The sequence below is a fragment of the Podarcis melisellensis genome (genome assembly GCF_964234715.1).
Source record: "Podarcis melisellensis genome assembly, chromosome: 14".
NCBI lineage: Eukaryota > Metazoa > Chordata > Lepidosauria > Squamata > Lacertidae > Podarcis > Podarcis melisellensis.
Window position 1 is genome coordinate 25,398,133 of NC_138546.1, and position 12,993 is coordinate 25,411,125.

General features: G+C 49.7%; 1 protein-coding gene across 3 annotated transcripts in view; it reads left to right on the top strand.

Moving 5' to 3' along the window:
* ANPEP (alanyl aminopeptidase, membrane) overlaps window positions 1-12,993 on the top strand; it is a 32,414-nt gene that overhangs the window by 5,802 nt on the left and 13,619 nt on the right. Inside the window, exons 1-7 of one of the 3 annotated variants that reach the window (XM_081888160.1) lie at window positions 3,102-3,409; window positions 7,109-7,939; window positions 9,043-9,185; window positions 10,447-10,583; window positions 10,753-10,879; window positions 12,012-12,166; window positions 12,530-12,643. In XM_081888160.1, coding sequence (XP_081744286.1) covers window positions 7,281-7,939; window positions 9,043-9,185; window positions 10,447-10,583; window positions 10,753-10,879; window positions 12,012-12,166; window positions 12,530-12,643 — 1,335 coding nt within the window. In that variant the 5' untranslated portion in view covers window positions 3,102-3,409; window positions 7,109-7,280. Of the gene's footprint in view, window positions 1-3,101; window positions 3,410-7,101; window positions 7,940-9,042; window positions 9,186-10,446; window positions 10,584-10,752; window positions 10,880-12,011; window positions 12,167-12,529; window positions 12,644-12,993 lie in introns of those variants that run through there. The other 2 variants (XM_081888162.1, XM_081888161.1) reach the window with 2 other exon arrangements.

Here is a 12,993-nt window from a genome sequence, read left to right on the forward strand (position 1 = left end):
AAGGAAACCTTGAAACATTTCAGTGTAGTAGAGTAGTGTGTTCATGAGGAGAGTTTGTCTCAAATTAGACCCGATATAAATGAGATTACCTGGCAAAAGCACATTGAGTTTGTATACATACTTAAGGTACATATGTGAGAGGCATGTTTATAATTATATTTTGGGAATGATGCATGTACTTCTGTAGCTGCATTGTTTTATACTTTCTGGACGCCCTATGATCATATTTTAAAGTACTTGTGTTCTAGCAGTGCTTGGTTTATAACATAGGAGTCGTTTCTTTTTGGTTTCCAATGTATTTCTTATCAATTAAAAAAATCAGTGTGGCGCGAGCATTTTATTTATTTATTTATTCTGAATGTGTGGCTCTTATCCAAGCGCTGTCACCACCACAAATATTTTTCTTCAAAGGAAATGCCAAGGAATCTCATCATAGATCTCTCATGCCTTGCCAAGTTTGACACTAACCACAATTTTTGTTGGTGCTTAAAACACAGACACCATTGTAGGATTAATTACAGGGAGCTAAACATGCTTAGTTAACTCAGCACCCATATAGGGAACAGAACTGGACCCACAGCTAGCCAGGGCTGGGGCATATTATTGAAGGTTTGCAGTCTGCATCTTTCTGGAATGTAGGCTCCTTGGGTGCAGACACCCTTTGCTTGTGAATCTCTCAACGGCATCATGTCCCTTGATAAAGCAAACAATTAGTGAAATCTCACCCCTGTCATGAACTCACCAGGTTTGAAGCACGTCAGCCTCCCCATCAGCATTCTGGGGAGGATAATATTTATTTACCTTAAAAGGTGGTGGTTAGGAGCACTGACATAATGCACCTGAAAATTGCTTTGTAGATAGTTGCTAAAGATATCCATTTGCATAGAAGTAGGCAGGTAAGAGAAAATGGAGGCAACCTGTTATCATTTCCTATATCCAGCTGCATCAGAGTTTTTGCTAAGTCACAGTTCTGGAATGACTCACCAACCATTCACTGGCCTCCCACAACCAACCGCTTGAGGGTTGGGCCTGAAATAACTAGTTTTGAATAAATCTATTCCCACTGCCACCCCCCCCCCCCCACACACAAGAAAAGTGGTGACAGCTTTGACTTTTGGTTATGCTCTGCTATCTTCCCTACATACTCATTAAATACACAAGTAGTAAAGAAGACCCCAAGAGTCATCTAGCCAGATGGGTGCAGGATCCCCCTCTCCATAGTTCACCAGCAGTTTTTCTTCCAGCTGTGGCATGGCCAGGCAAGAGCTTTGGAGGATTTTTCAAGCAGGTCATAAACACAAAGGCTTTCCCTGTTGCTTCTGCTGCACACCTGCTACTCAGAAGTAGACTGCCTCTGAAAATAGGGGCTCCATTTAGGACCTGAGAGAGCTCTCCTTCTATTCCACAAATCTGTCTAGTCTTCCCTTTCCCCCCCAAAAGCCATTTAAGCTTTCAAAAGCTTTAAACTTTAAGCTTTTGAAAAGTTAGGTGACAACAAAGTGTTGGATTCTGTTTGTTCTTCAGTGGAAGAACGTGACTGTCATGTTCTAAAGCCTTTTCTGCCTATGCTCTGTAACTTTTCTTGGTGTGAGCACACTTGGCATAAAGGGGGGGGGGACTTCTCTCTCCTGCTCCCCAACCTTGCTGTGAGAATCCAGCCAGTCAATGGTCCTTTCCATCCTGGCTCCAGTTCCAAGGGCTGGGCTTCCAGGAGATGCTTAAGTGGTGGCTATTTCCCAGCTCCTGATGTGCATGGAAGTCTGAAACTCAGCCTGGTCAGAAACTTAGGAACTAAAGGGCTGCAGCCAGTGCTAGTCCTACTCAAAGTAGGCTAATTGAAATTAATGTACACAACTTGGTCCTACTGATTCCAACAGGTATACTCTGCGCAGGACTTAGCTGGCTACAGCCCAGAGTAAGCTTTGCCCCAGATCTTCCTTCCCCTGTGGTTTCCAGAAACTGGTATTCAGAAGCATTATTGCTTCTGGCCGTGCCGGTAAATTGCAAGTTAAACAAAATAAAGCAAGAAGAAAATGACTTCTTTACAGACTGAGCTGTGTTTCAAGCTTTCATGGGAATGAGGAACTGGGGACTAGTCACCAGCATCAGGCTCACAGCCTGTACTTGTTCCGCTAGCCAGCCAGGCTCCCTCCAGGGGCACGTCCTCCTCACAGTTCGTGGCATGACAGGGCTTCGAAGGAATTTCCCTGTGGTCACCTTCTGCTCCCCCACTTTCCTGCCAAGGGATAAGAATAACGCTTCCAGCCATGGACACCAGCTAGGAAGGAGCTGCTGTGTCCTGGGCAGGGAGCACCAACCCACCTGCCTTCTTGCCTGCCATACAATCTTGCTTAGACCAGGTACGTGTGTATGTGTGTGTTGGAATCAGGCCTTAGGAGGGAGCTCTTTTGACTCCCCCAGGGAAAGATCTGTCCATTTTCCCCATAGCCCTTTTTTGGGGGAAGAGTCAGTTCCAACGCTCAGTGGTTCTAGTGCATTTGAGTGGGTTCTAATGGTGACAGCACTCCTCCTTCCCATTAATCCAGCCTTTTAAATAAGTAGAGCATTACCTGTTGTTTATTGTAACAACAGCCCTGCGAGGTGGGCTGCTAGGATCTCTATTTCACAGACTAGGATTTCAAGCTGGGAGAAAGCAACTTGCCACTGAGTCCCTGGCAGAAGGAACGTGTAGATCAAGGCAGGGAGCTGTGATTTCTGGCACTTTGGAGGCAAGGCTGGTGTAGCCTGCCCGAAACTGGGCCCTGAGCAGGGAGAGGAGCCAGAGGCGAGTCCCTCCGCTGGCTCCTTTTCTCCAGCTCTCCCTGGGTGTGCAGCGAAAGCTGCTCCAGCTCGGAGCCCCCGGAGCCTGCAGTCAGAGGCCCTGCAAAATGACCCCGAGGATTCCCAACATCCCCTCCCCAGAAAACGGACCTCCACTTCCAGGCTTCCCCTTCCTGCTTTCAGCACTCAGGAGCCTCCACCCCGCTTCCCGCTGAAATCCTTTCCAGATGTGACGGTCTGGCAGCTGGAGAGGAGGTGGGCCCGGGGTGTGTGTTTGTGCGTCCAGCGTTGTGGGGCAGAGTTGAAGGCGCAGCAGGAGCCTGGGACAAGTGTGGGATGACAGAGAGCGACTGGCCAGGACAGAGGCAGCCTCCTCGCTCCTTTCCCTCTCTTGAGTCTGGTTTCCTCTGTCCCGCCCAGCAGCCCAGGGGTTAAGACGGTGAGGGATCAGCGCAGGGCTGGCTACTTCCTTCGGAGCTTTGGAAAGAGCCGTCTCCTTGTGACTGATTTTGGAGAGAGCAGCCGAGAGCAGGCCAGGCGCCGTGGGCCAGGAGAACGCCCCAGCCTGCTCCAACTAGGAACTCGGCTGTGAATGGAGCCCAGCCCGGGGATGGGGGAGTCAAGGTGAGTAGGCAAGCGGAGGGGTGCGTGGGATCATCCAGCGGATGATGACGATGATGTGGTCTCCGCAAGGCTGACGTGGGCGCCCAGGTCCCTGTGCCCCTGGGCAACCCAGACAGGCGGGGTACAAAATAATAAAATATTATTACTATTCGGAGCTGCAGGAGCAGCCTGGAGAAGGAGCTAGTGTTTATGTGCCCCGGAACTCTTAAATAGCGCCCTTTGGGGGGCCACAACACTCGCTTTCCAAAACGCTGTTTTTTCCTGCAACATGCCTGAACACAGCCTTCCCCAACCTGGTGCCCTCGGCGTCTTTTGGACTTCCATCAGCTCCAGCTAGCACAGACACCGACACCTGGGACCAATGAGATTCGTAGTCCAAAACATCTGGTGGGGAACTGACTGGGAAAGGTGGCTTGAAACATCTTTCTCCCAGGTTTGGGGGAGAAATAAGGAACTTGAGTTTTTAAACAAATTTTGGACTGTCCCAAGCATACATTCCTACTAAGTGAAGAGGGTTCCTGCCCCAAGTGAGATGTCCTTTGCCCCCCACCCCGCTTTGTCCCCCACCCTGCTGTGCCCACCATTTATAGCTTTTTCTTATACATAAGGAACTGACTGTTTTTCAACTCATAACACATTCTCAATCCTATAAAGCCATATATGGTTTAGGTCCAGGCTGTCTGAATGACCATGTTCCCTCATCCAAACCTGACTGGGCTCTTCAGGGGAGGGCCTTCTCTTGGTCCCACCACCCTCATAGGAATGCTTGGTAGGGACACAGGAGAAGTCCTTCTTGGTGGGTGCCCCTTCCTAGGGAAATTAGACTGGTTTGCTCCTGTTTGTCCTTCTGCTTGACAGGTGAAGACTTTCTTCTTCCAACAGGCTTTTGGAAACTGGGTGTTTCTAAGGAAAGCCCTGCTGCTATAATGTTTTTTTGCAGTGATATCTCTCTCTCTGTGTTTATTCCATTAAATCTTAATTCTTTTGTAAATGATTGTTAAGTTCTATATTTTTAGCTGTTTCTACTTTAGCTATACGAGGTAAAACCTCAGTGCCTAGGACTTTCCGATCGCATGGTTGGCGGTTCGAATCCCCGCAGCGGGGTGAGCTCCCATCTTTCAGTCCCAGCTCCTGCCCACCTAGCAGTTCAAAAGCACCCCCAAGTGCAAGTAGATAAATACCGGTAGGTACTGCTTTATAGTGGGAAAGTAAATGGCGTTCCGTGTGCTGCGCTGGCACGCCAGAGCAGCTTCGTCATGCTGGCCTCATGACCCGGAAGTGTCTCCGGACAGCGCTGGCCCCCGGCCTCTTAAGTGAGATGGGCGCACAACCCTAGAGTCAGACACGACTGGCCCATACGGGCAGGGGTACCTTTACCTTTTACTTTAGTTGTATACTGCCTTGAGTCCATGTCAGAGAAAAGGTGGAGGAATAATAATAATAATATACAGCTGGCCAATTTTGACACTGTCCTATGCAGGAGATGGTTAGCTTCTGCCTGCTCCAGGGTTTTGTGGTACCTTAAAGACTAAAAAGCTCATTTTGTCAGATACATGAAAGAAGGATGACCCTGAGTTGCAGGCACATATATAGGAGGTTGAGAAGGGGATTGTGAGCAGTGAGGTCAGAAGGAAGTGTTAGACAAACAAAAAATGTACAGAAGATTACCGGTTTAAGTATTAATAGAGGCTATTCACTCAAAAAGTTCTTGATAACACAGGCATCTTGGCACTCATAAGCCAATCAGCACATGCCATTCATCTAAAAAAAGAACTACCTTTGTCACAGCAAGTGATAGCACTGCACCTTTAATGAACTGCAATTCAGTGGTTTCGTATTGCAGGCAGTTCCTTTGAAACTCCTTTGTTTAAGGGTAGCTGCTCTACAGCCAGTTACAGAGTGTCCTGGAAGGAGAAAATGTTCCCCTGCTAATTTTTAGTTATTGCCATTGCTGACACCAGAGTTCTGTCCATTTATTCTTCCGAGTGGAGACTAGCCTGTTTGTCCCGTGCAGACTCTAGAAAGGCACAGGTGGCAGATGATGATATGCAGATCGCTCCAGAAGAGGCGAATTAACCCCTCATGTTGCAGATGACATAGTTAGGTCCTGTAATAATGTTGTCAGAGTTGTTGAGGGCAGGCACCAGAGAGGGGTGATCCTGTAGACATAGTGTACTTATGCTTTCAAAAAGCTTTTCCTTCACTGAAGGGATTGCGAGGAACTCCGAAAGAATCTTTGCAAAACTAGGTGAAAGGACATTAAAATGACAAATGTGATTTGGTGTAAGTGAAAGATGAACACTGGAGGAAACATCCTAACTTAATATATTCGCTTATGGGGTCTGAACCAGCAGTGACTGACCAAGAAAGAGATCTTGGGCCTCTGGCAGATAATGTGATAAACATATCAACCTATTGTGTGGCAGCTGAGAAAAAGGCAAATTCCATGCTAATGATCATTAAGAAAGGGATTGAAATATCAAATATATTCAAATATCTGAAGGGCTATCCAATGGAAGATGGTGTGAGCTTGTTTTCTGTTGCTGCAGCGGGTAAGACCAGAATCAATATAGATTCAAATTACAAGAAATTACAAATTACAAGAAATGAGATTTTGACTAAACATTAGGAATAACATTCTTTTCTTAAAAAAAAATAGTTTTTATTAAATTTTCAATTTTTACATTTTAGAATAAACATTTTACATACTTTTAAATATCCAGTGACCTCCCTTCTCCTCCTTCCATGGTCCACTGTACAAATCTTCCATTCCTGCATATTTTGCTATAACTGTTTAAATCAGTTCTCCATTTTTACATTGTTCAAACATTAATCACACTGTTGAATTTATCTTAATACTGCCAGTGTTTTCAGCGGTGTGCAATTATTTCCATATATTCAATAAATATTTTCTACTCTTCTTTCAATATATGTTCTTCTTCTCTTCTTCTATGTGTTAAACCTGCAAGTTCTGCATATTCTAGCATCCTAAGTTAACAATCTTCTTTACCTGGGACCTTGCTCACTTTCCAACATTAGGAATAACTTTCTGACAGTAAGAGCTGTTTGATAATGGAAAGGACTACCTTGAAAAGTGGTAGTCAAACCTTCATTGGTGGTTTTTAAACAGAGGGTTGGCGACTCTTTAGCTGTGATTCTGGCATTGGAGGGAGTTAACTATGATGCTATGAAAAAAAAGACTGCCAATATAACAATGCTTTTATTCAGATCTATGGGATGACCACACTTGGAATATACTGCCCATTTCTGGTCACCTCGCCTTAAAATGCTGTTGTAGAGTTGGAAACAGTTCAGAAAAGGGCAATCAAAATGATTGAGGGGGTGGAGCAACATCCCTATGAGGGAAGATTACTGTGGTTGGGGCTTTGTATAGAAAGTTTAGAGAAAAAGGAAGGAGAGAAAGGAGAGGAATGATAGAGGTATATATGAAATTACACCTGATCTGGCAATAGCATTAAAATCTATGGATGACCTCTATCCAATGTTGGGTGATTCAGGTGATTCCTGCATGACCTTGGGGTTCCTCCTAACTGCCCTGATTCTAGGGCAGACGAAAGGAAGGATTCACACCCACCCACCCTGCCCCACCCTCCAGGTAAGGTAAGGTAAAGGCAGGTAAAGATTGCATGCACTTTGAAGCTGCTGGCTCTCAGTTCCCCATTAACTCTCCCACAGGGCCAAGGGAAGAAGTTGTCTGCAAGGTTGGGAAGCCTCAGTGACCTTCGCCCATCTCTCAGCTGTTTGATGATTAACTAATGAACCAGGATCAGTAAAACCCCAGAGCCCACATATAAGAGGCCTGCAGGTCCTTGCCTTCTCTTTCTCACAGATTCTCTCTCCTGCCATCCTCAACCATGGCCAAAGGCTTCTTCATCAGTAGGACGCTGGGCATAGTTGGGATCGTTCTTGCGGTTGCCGCTGTGGCCACCATCATTGCTCTGGCGGTTGTCTATGCAGAGGAGAAGCAGAAGTCAAGCAATGATGCGTCTGACCCAACCCCATCTAGCTCCATCTCTACCGCCACTACCACCACCAGAGCTACTGACACTACCACCACCAGTGCTGCCACCCCCAGTGTTCCTGGCACTACGGCCAACCCAAACGACCCTTGGAATCAAATGCGGCTACCCAAGACCCTCGAGCCCGTGCACTATGATGTCACCCTGCAACCCTTCCTGACCCAGGATGCTCAAGGACTCTATGTCTTCACGGGCAACAGCACAGTGCAATTTGTGTGCCTGCAGCCCACCGACCTCATCCTCATCCACAGCAAGAAGCTCAGCTACATCGAGCAAGCGGGGAACCTGGTCTCTCTGCGTGGGGTAAACGGGTCCACAGCACCAGCCATCTCTCGGACCTGGCTGCAGGAGAAGACTGAATACCTGGTGGTGCAGCTTAGCGGAAACCTCCAGCAGAATGCGTCCTATGAGCTGCTGAGCAGCTTCCGTGGGGAGCTGGCGGATGACCTGGCTGGCTTCTATCGCAGTGAATACATGGAGGATGGGGTTCGCAAGTAGGTGGAACTATGTGTGTGTGTGTGCGCTTGTGTGGTGGGGCAACCCTACAGTTCTATGGTTCTATGAAAAATAGAGTTCCTGCAGCCAGTCTCCGTGTCTGGGAAGATCTCTGGATAAGCCTGGCAGGGTGCGAGTTGGGGAGGCTATAGACACTGGATTGTGTTAGCAGCATCTGTAGCAGGGGGGAGGCCAGAGCCATCCCTCTCTGCTGCCTGGCACCCACCTGCCCTCAGGACAGGCTGGGCTTCTCCTCCCACCTGGCACCAGGTCACCAACCCTGCAGCTCTGGGGCAGCCACAGAGATCCCTAGCAAGGACCTGGAGGAAAATCCACCCAGAGTGGGACATTGCAGCAAAGGGTGGTGGTGAGGATGAAGGCAAGGGACTCCCCAGCCATTTGTAGACTCCAAAGCTTCTCCTACCTGCCCACAGCTCCTTTTTCCCTTTTGCAAGTCCCTGATGTGTCCTCCCTAGGGCCTCTGTAGAACCGCAAACCACAACCTGTTGTTTAGTTTGATGTGGAGGTGCCCCACCCCGGGTGGCTGATCCCCCATAGCCCTCTTGCCACTCCTTCCTGCTTGCCTTATGTTGAGAGGAGACCAGTTTACAGGAGAGCAAAGTGGGATGGATGTGACATAGCACCATTAGCAGGGACCTGGTGCCACTGTAGTGAGTGACTAGGTGGCATTGCTTGAATGTCTGCAGGGTATAGCTCTGGGCCCCCATGAAATGCCCACCCCCACCCCCACTCCTGTTCTAGGACAGGGTAATGGCCAAATCAGGCCTGGAACTTCTGAGGTTGGGATGGAGACTGTTGCCACTTGACTCAGAAAAGGGGCTATGCCCCCCACGCCCCTGCTCAAGAGCTCCAGGTAACTCCCCACCTGCACCCAACCTGGGGAGCTCCACCCACACCTACCTCCTCCCATGGTGGGTGTTTGCATTGCAACTTGCCTTGAAAATATCTGGGGAGCTAAGAAGCAGGGCAGACCCTGGAAGACACAAGCCCCCTTGTCTCAATAAATCAGGAAGACATGGCATGGCGGGGGGTGGACGGACCTGGGGGAACATGCACTGACCAGCCTTTGTCCTTCTCCCAGGGTGGTGGCCACAACGCAGATGCAGGCGGCCGATGCCCGGAAGGCCTTTCCTTGCTTTGATGAGCCGGCCATGAAGGCCACCTTCAGCATCGTCTTGATCCACCCATCTGACCATGTGGCTCTCTCCAACATGCCTGTGCAGAGTAAGGGGGTGAAGGGAGGGTGGGGCAAAGGGACTCCCCTTGGTGGTGGTGGTGAAGCACACCTGCCACTTCCTCCTCCTCAGTTTCCATCTGTGTTCATGACCCCCTCCCTCCTCTCCCAAGAGATTGTGGCTCTTTCCTTGCATGGGTAGAAGGGCAGGAGGGGAGAGCCAGACTGGAAGTGTGAGGAGACTGAAGGGGAGGTTTCTGTGCCTACACTGGGTGCCTCTTCCTTCCTACAGGTACTTGATGGTGTTCCCATTATGCAGAGTCTGGAGTCAGGACATGCTTGGGGGGTGGCTCTGTGTCCAGTGGAATGGGGGGGGGGGAGAAATCTTCGAATCACCAGAAGTTTGGGGTCCAAGAGCTGCTGAATCAGCCTTCCTGAAGGGAAGAAGCCTGTGTGGGAGGAGGGAGGTGATTTCCCTTTGGAGCTCAAGTACAGAGGCTCACACCAAATTCCCAGCCAGAGTCCAAAGAGTCCATTAGGATGCATGCTATATAGGCAGATATGTCATCTTACCTGTTCATCCTGTACCCAATCACCTTCTGCCACACCAGCACTCCACCCTCTCTCATCCAACCACAACTGACTCAACCCCTTCCCCTTTTTTACTGTGCCTGTCCGACCCCTCTTTGTATGTTATATGGAATTGGTTTTCCCCCTTTAACAGCTGTCAGGTTCCTCTTTAACTGGTTCTTCACAGGCTTTTGGTCAGTTCACAATGGCCTCACCAATAGTGGGCTTAACAGTAATTCCACCTCAGCCATCAGGGCTGGTGCTGTTGGGAGCTGTCCAAAATGTGCTGAGGACACCTAGTGAGTGGAGGACACCAAATGAGAAAAAGGGAAGCAAGTGAGGGCAACTGGGAAAACATGCTGGAGGGAGAGGATCCTGCTTCAGAATGGACTCAGCCACAGAGCTAAGGAACTGTGAGAGCAACTCACAGCCTCGACTTCCAGCACTGAGCTGGGTGCTGTCATTTGAGGGCAGGACCCTCTTGCCTCCTCCTTCTCTCTGGGGTAACAATGCCTGTTTGCCTGGTGTTAACTGATGACACTCACAAGGTGGATGGCCACATTCAGTCCAACAATGTAGTCTACCAACTGCACTGGGATTGGGACCCTTGGACTCCAGAAACTGCAAATGCAGACAAAAAGTTAAGGGGTTTTGGAGACAAACAGGGGTCATGGTTGGGCCTTGACTTTAGGCAAGATCAGCAGAGCAGGTTTATGGTCTCTTCTCCTCCCCGCACTCTAGGCACCACACAGATGCAGCTGGACGGACAGCCTTGGAACCGGACAGTATTTCATCCCACACTCAAGATGTCAACCTACTTGCTTGCTTTCATCGTCAGCCAGTTTCACTATGTGCAGAGAGAACAGAATAACACCTTGGTAGGCGTGGCAGTGGGGGAGACCACCTCCTTCTTGTGGGCCTTGGGAGCTCTCCTTGCTCAGAGGGATTTCTGGGCACCTATTCCAGGCAGGGACCCCAGGCCCTGCTCCCACCCAGGCTTGGTCCTCTGCTGACGATCCTTGCTGAGACATCCCTATTCTGTTTCAGATGCGAATTTGGGGCCGCCCCAAAGCCATTCGAGAGGGCCAGGGAGACTACGGCATCAGTGTCACTGGACCCATCCTGGCTTTCTTTGAGAAGCATTACGCCACACCTTACCCACTGAGCAAACTAGGTTGGTGCAGAAGCAGGAGGGAGGGCTGACGTGAGGCTCGGGTGGGAAGCGGGTAGCGGGGGCTGGGGGAGCCTGCAAGAGGATCTCAGTAAAGAAGAGAAACCTTTGTCAAGGAAGGTGAAAATCACGTTGGTAAGCTGGACCTTGGTAATATGTTGCCTTGTGCATGGCCAACATTTTATGCCTTCCCCTCCTCACTTAAGCCTACTAAACAAGGAACAGGCTTTGGGAAGGGCATGCAAGGCTCTGGCAGGGTCCTTACTCCTTCTCAAAGCCTTGTGAGTGCTTGCCCAGCTTTAGGAAGGAGGGCTCTAGGACCATTTCAGAGCCCTCACACCTCCTTCCCCGAAGCTGGGCAAGCAATTCCTGGGCTTTGAGAAGACCCTCTGGCTGCGTGCCCAGGACCTCTGCACCACTCACGCTGCCCTAAATCCACCTCTGCTCTCACAATTTGTTCCTGCTTATTCTGAAGCCTGATCTCCACTGTCAGAGGCATTAAATGCCTCTGAATGGCAGTTGCTGGGAATCACTAGCAGGGAGTGTTGCTGCTGTGCTCAGGTCCTGCTTCTGGGCATCACACTGGGACATCTGGTTGGCCTCTGTGAGGACAGGATGCTGGACCAGATGGGTCCTCCTTGGTTCTTATAACCTTCTTCTCCTGACTGTTCAACTGTTTCCACAGACCATGTTTAGAGAAACCTAGGATGTCCTGGAAGTCTTGGGCTGCAACTCCCATCAGCCGCAGCCAGCTTGGCTGTGCTGGAGTAGACAATACATCCATGCTGGCTGGGCCTGATGGAAGTTAATAGGATGACGGTATGGTAGCTTTGGAAGAGACCCAAAGGCTCATCTAGTCCAAGCCCCTGCAATGCAGCTAATCACAGAGGTAGCTCAAGACACCTGGAAGGCAGCAAGGTGGGGAAACCTGGCTTGGGACTTCTGTTCCCTGTGGCTGAATGATAGGGCAGGTCTGCAGCCCCTCCAACTCTTTACAGTATGATAATGCTGTTCACAAGTGTCTTTTAATATACACAGCACTGCTTGTAAAAAGACCTAGGAGTGACAACTGACTCCCAGCTGTGGAAGCCTGGCTGGTGGTCCCAGCCTGGCTCATGGGACATTCTCTCCCCAGATCAGGTCGCCCTCCCGGACTTTAATGCTGGCGCCATGGAGAACTGGGGGCTGTTGACCTATCGTGAGAACTCCTTGCTCTTTGACCCGCTCTTCTCCTCCATTGGGAACAAGGAGCGGGTGCTGACCGTCATTGCTCACGAAGTGGCCCATCAGGTACTCTCTACGGGTTTTGGAACCACACGGGCCACTTGAGTGGGGAGGGGGATCTTGCACTTGGGTCCTGTTGATGGGCTTTCCCCTGGGGTACCTGATTGACCACTAGGAGATCCGAGTGCTGGACAGGATGGGCTGTGTCCTGGTCTAGCTGCAGGGCTCTTCCCAGGAACCTCTGCTCAGTCAATAGACCCTCTTCACTCTCATTGGCCATTTTCTGAAGCCTTCTCCCAGCCCATGAGGTGATTGTTGGCTGGGCACCTGACACACTTCAAGCCCACCCAATACCCAATACCCAAACCCACCGAGGGAGTATTTGAGGGGGCTTCAAGGCTGACTAACCTCCTGCTTCCCCACCCCCAGTGGTTTGGGAACCTCGTGACCCTCCGTTGGTGGAATGACCTGTGGCTGAACGAAGGCTTTGCATCCTATGTGGAATATCTTGGTGCCGATGCAGCGGAGCCCACCTGGGATATTGTAAGTTGCTTTTGTGAGATAGAACAGGGCTGGATGGTGCTGGGAGGCTTCTGAGGAATAATGCAGCTCCTGACCCAAGTCCTTCTCAGGCAGCCTGAGCTCTGCAAAGGTAGCTGGCAAAAGGAGAGGGCTGGGTAGTGGGGGGTTTGGAGACATATTCACCCTGGAAACCAAAGATGGCTGCTTCCAAGTGATCTCAAGGTTCCTGGATTTCTCTGAAGGTGCTGATAAGGTCATTCATACACTCATTTAAAGCACCTTCACCTCACTGCAAGAATTCTGCGAACTGTGGCTTACCCCTCATAGAGCTACAATTCCCAGGACTCTCAACGAACTACAGTTCTCAGGAT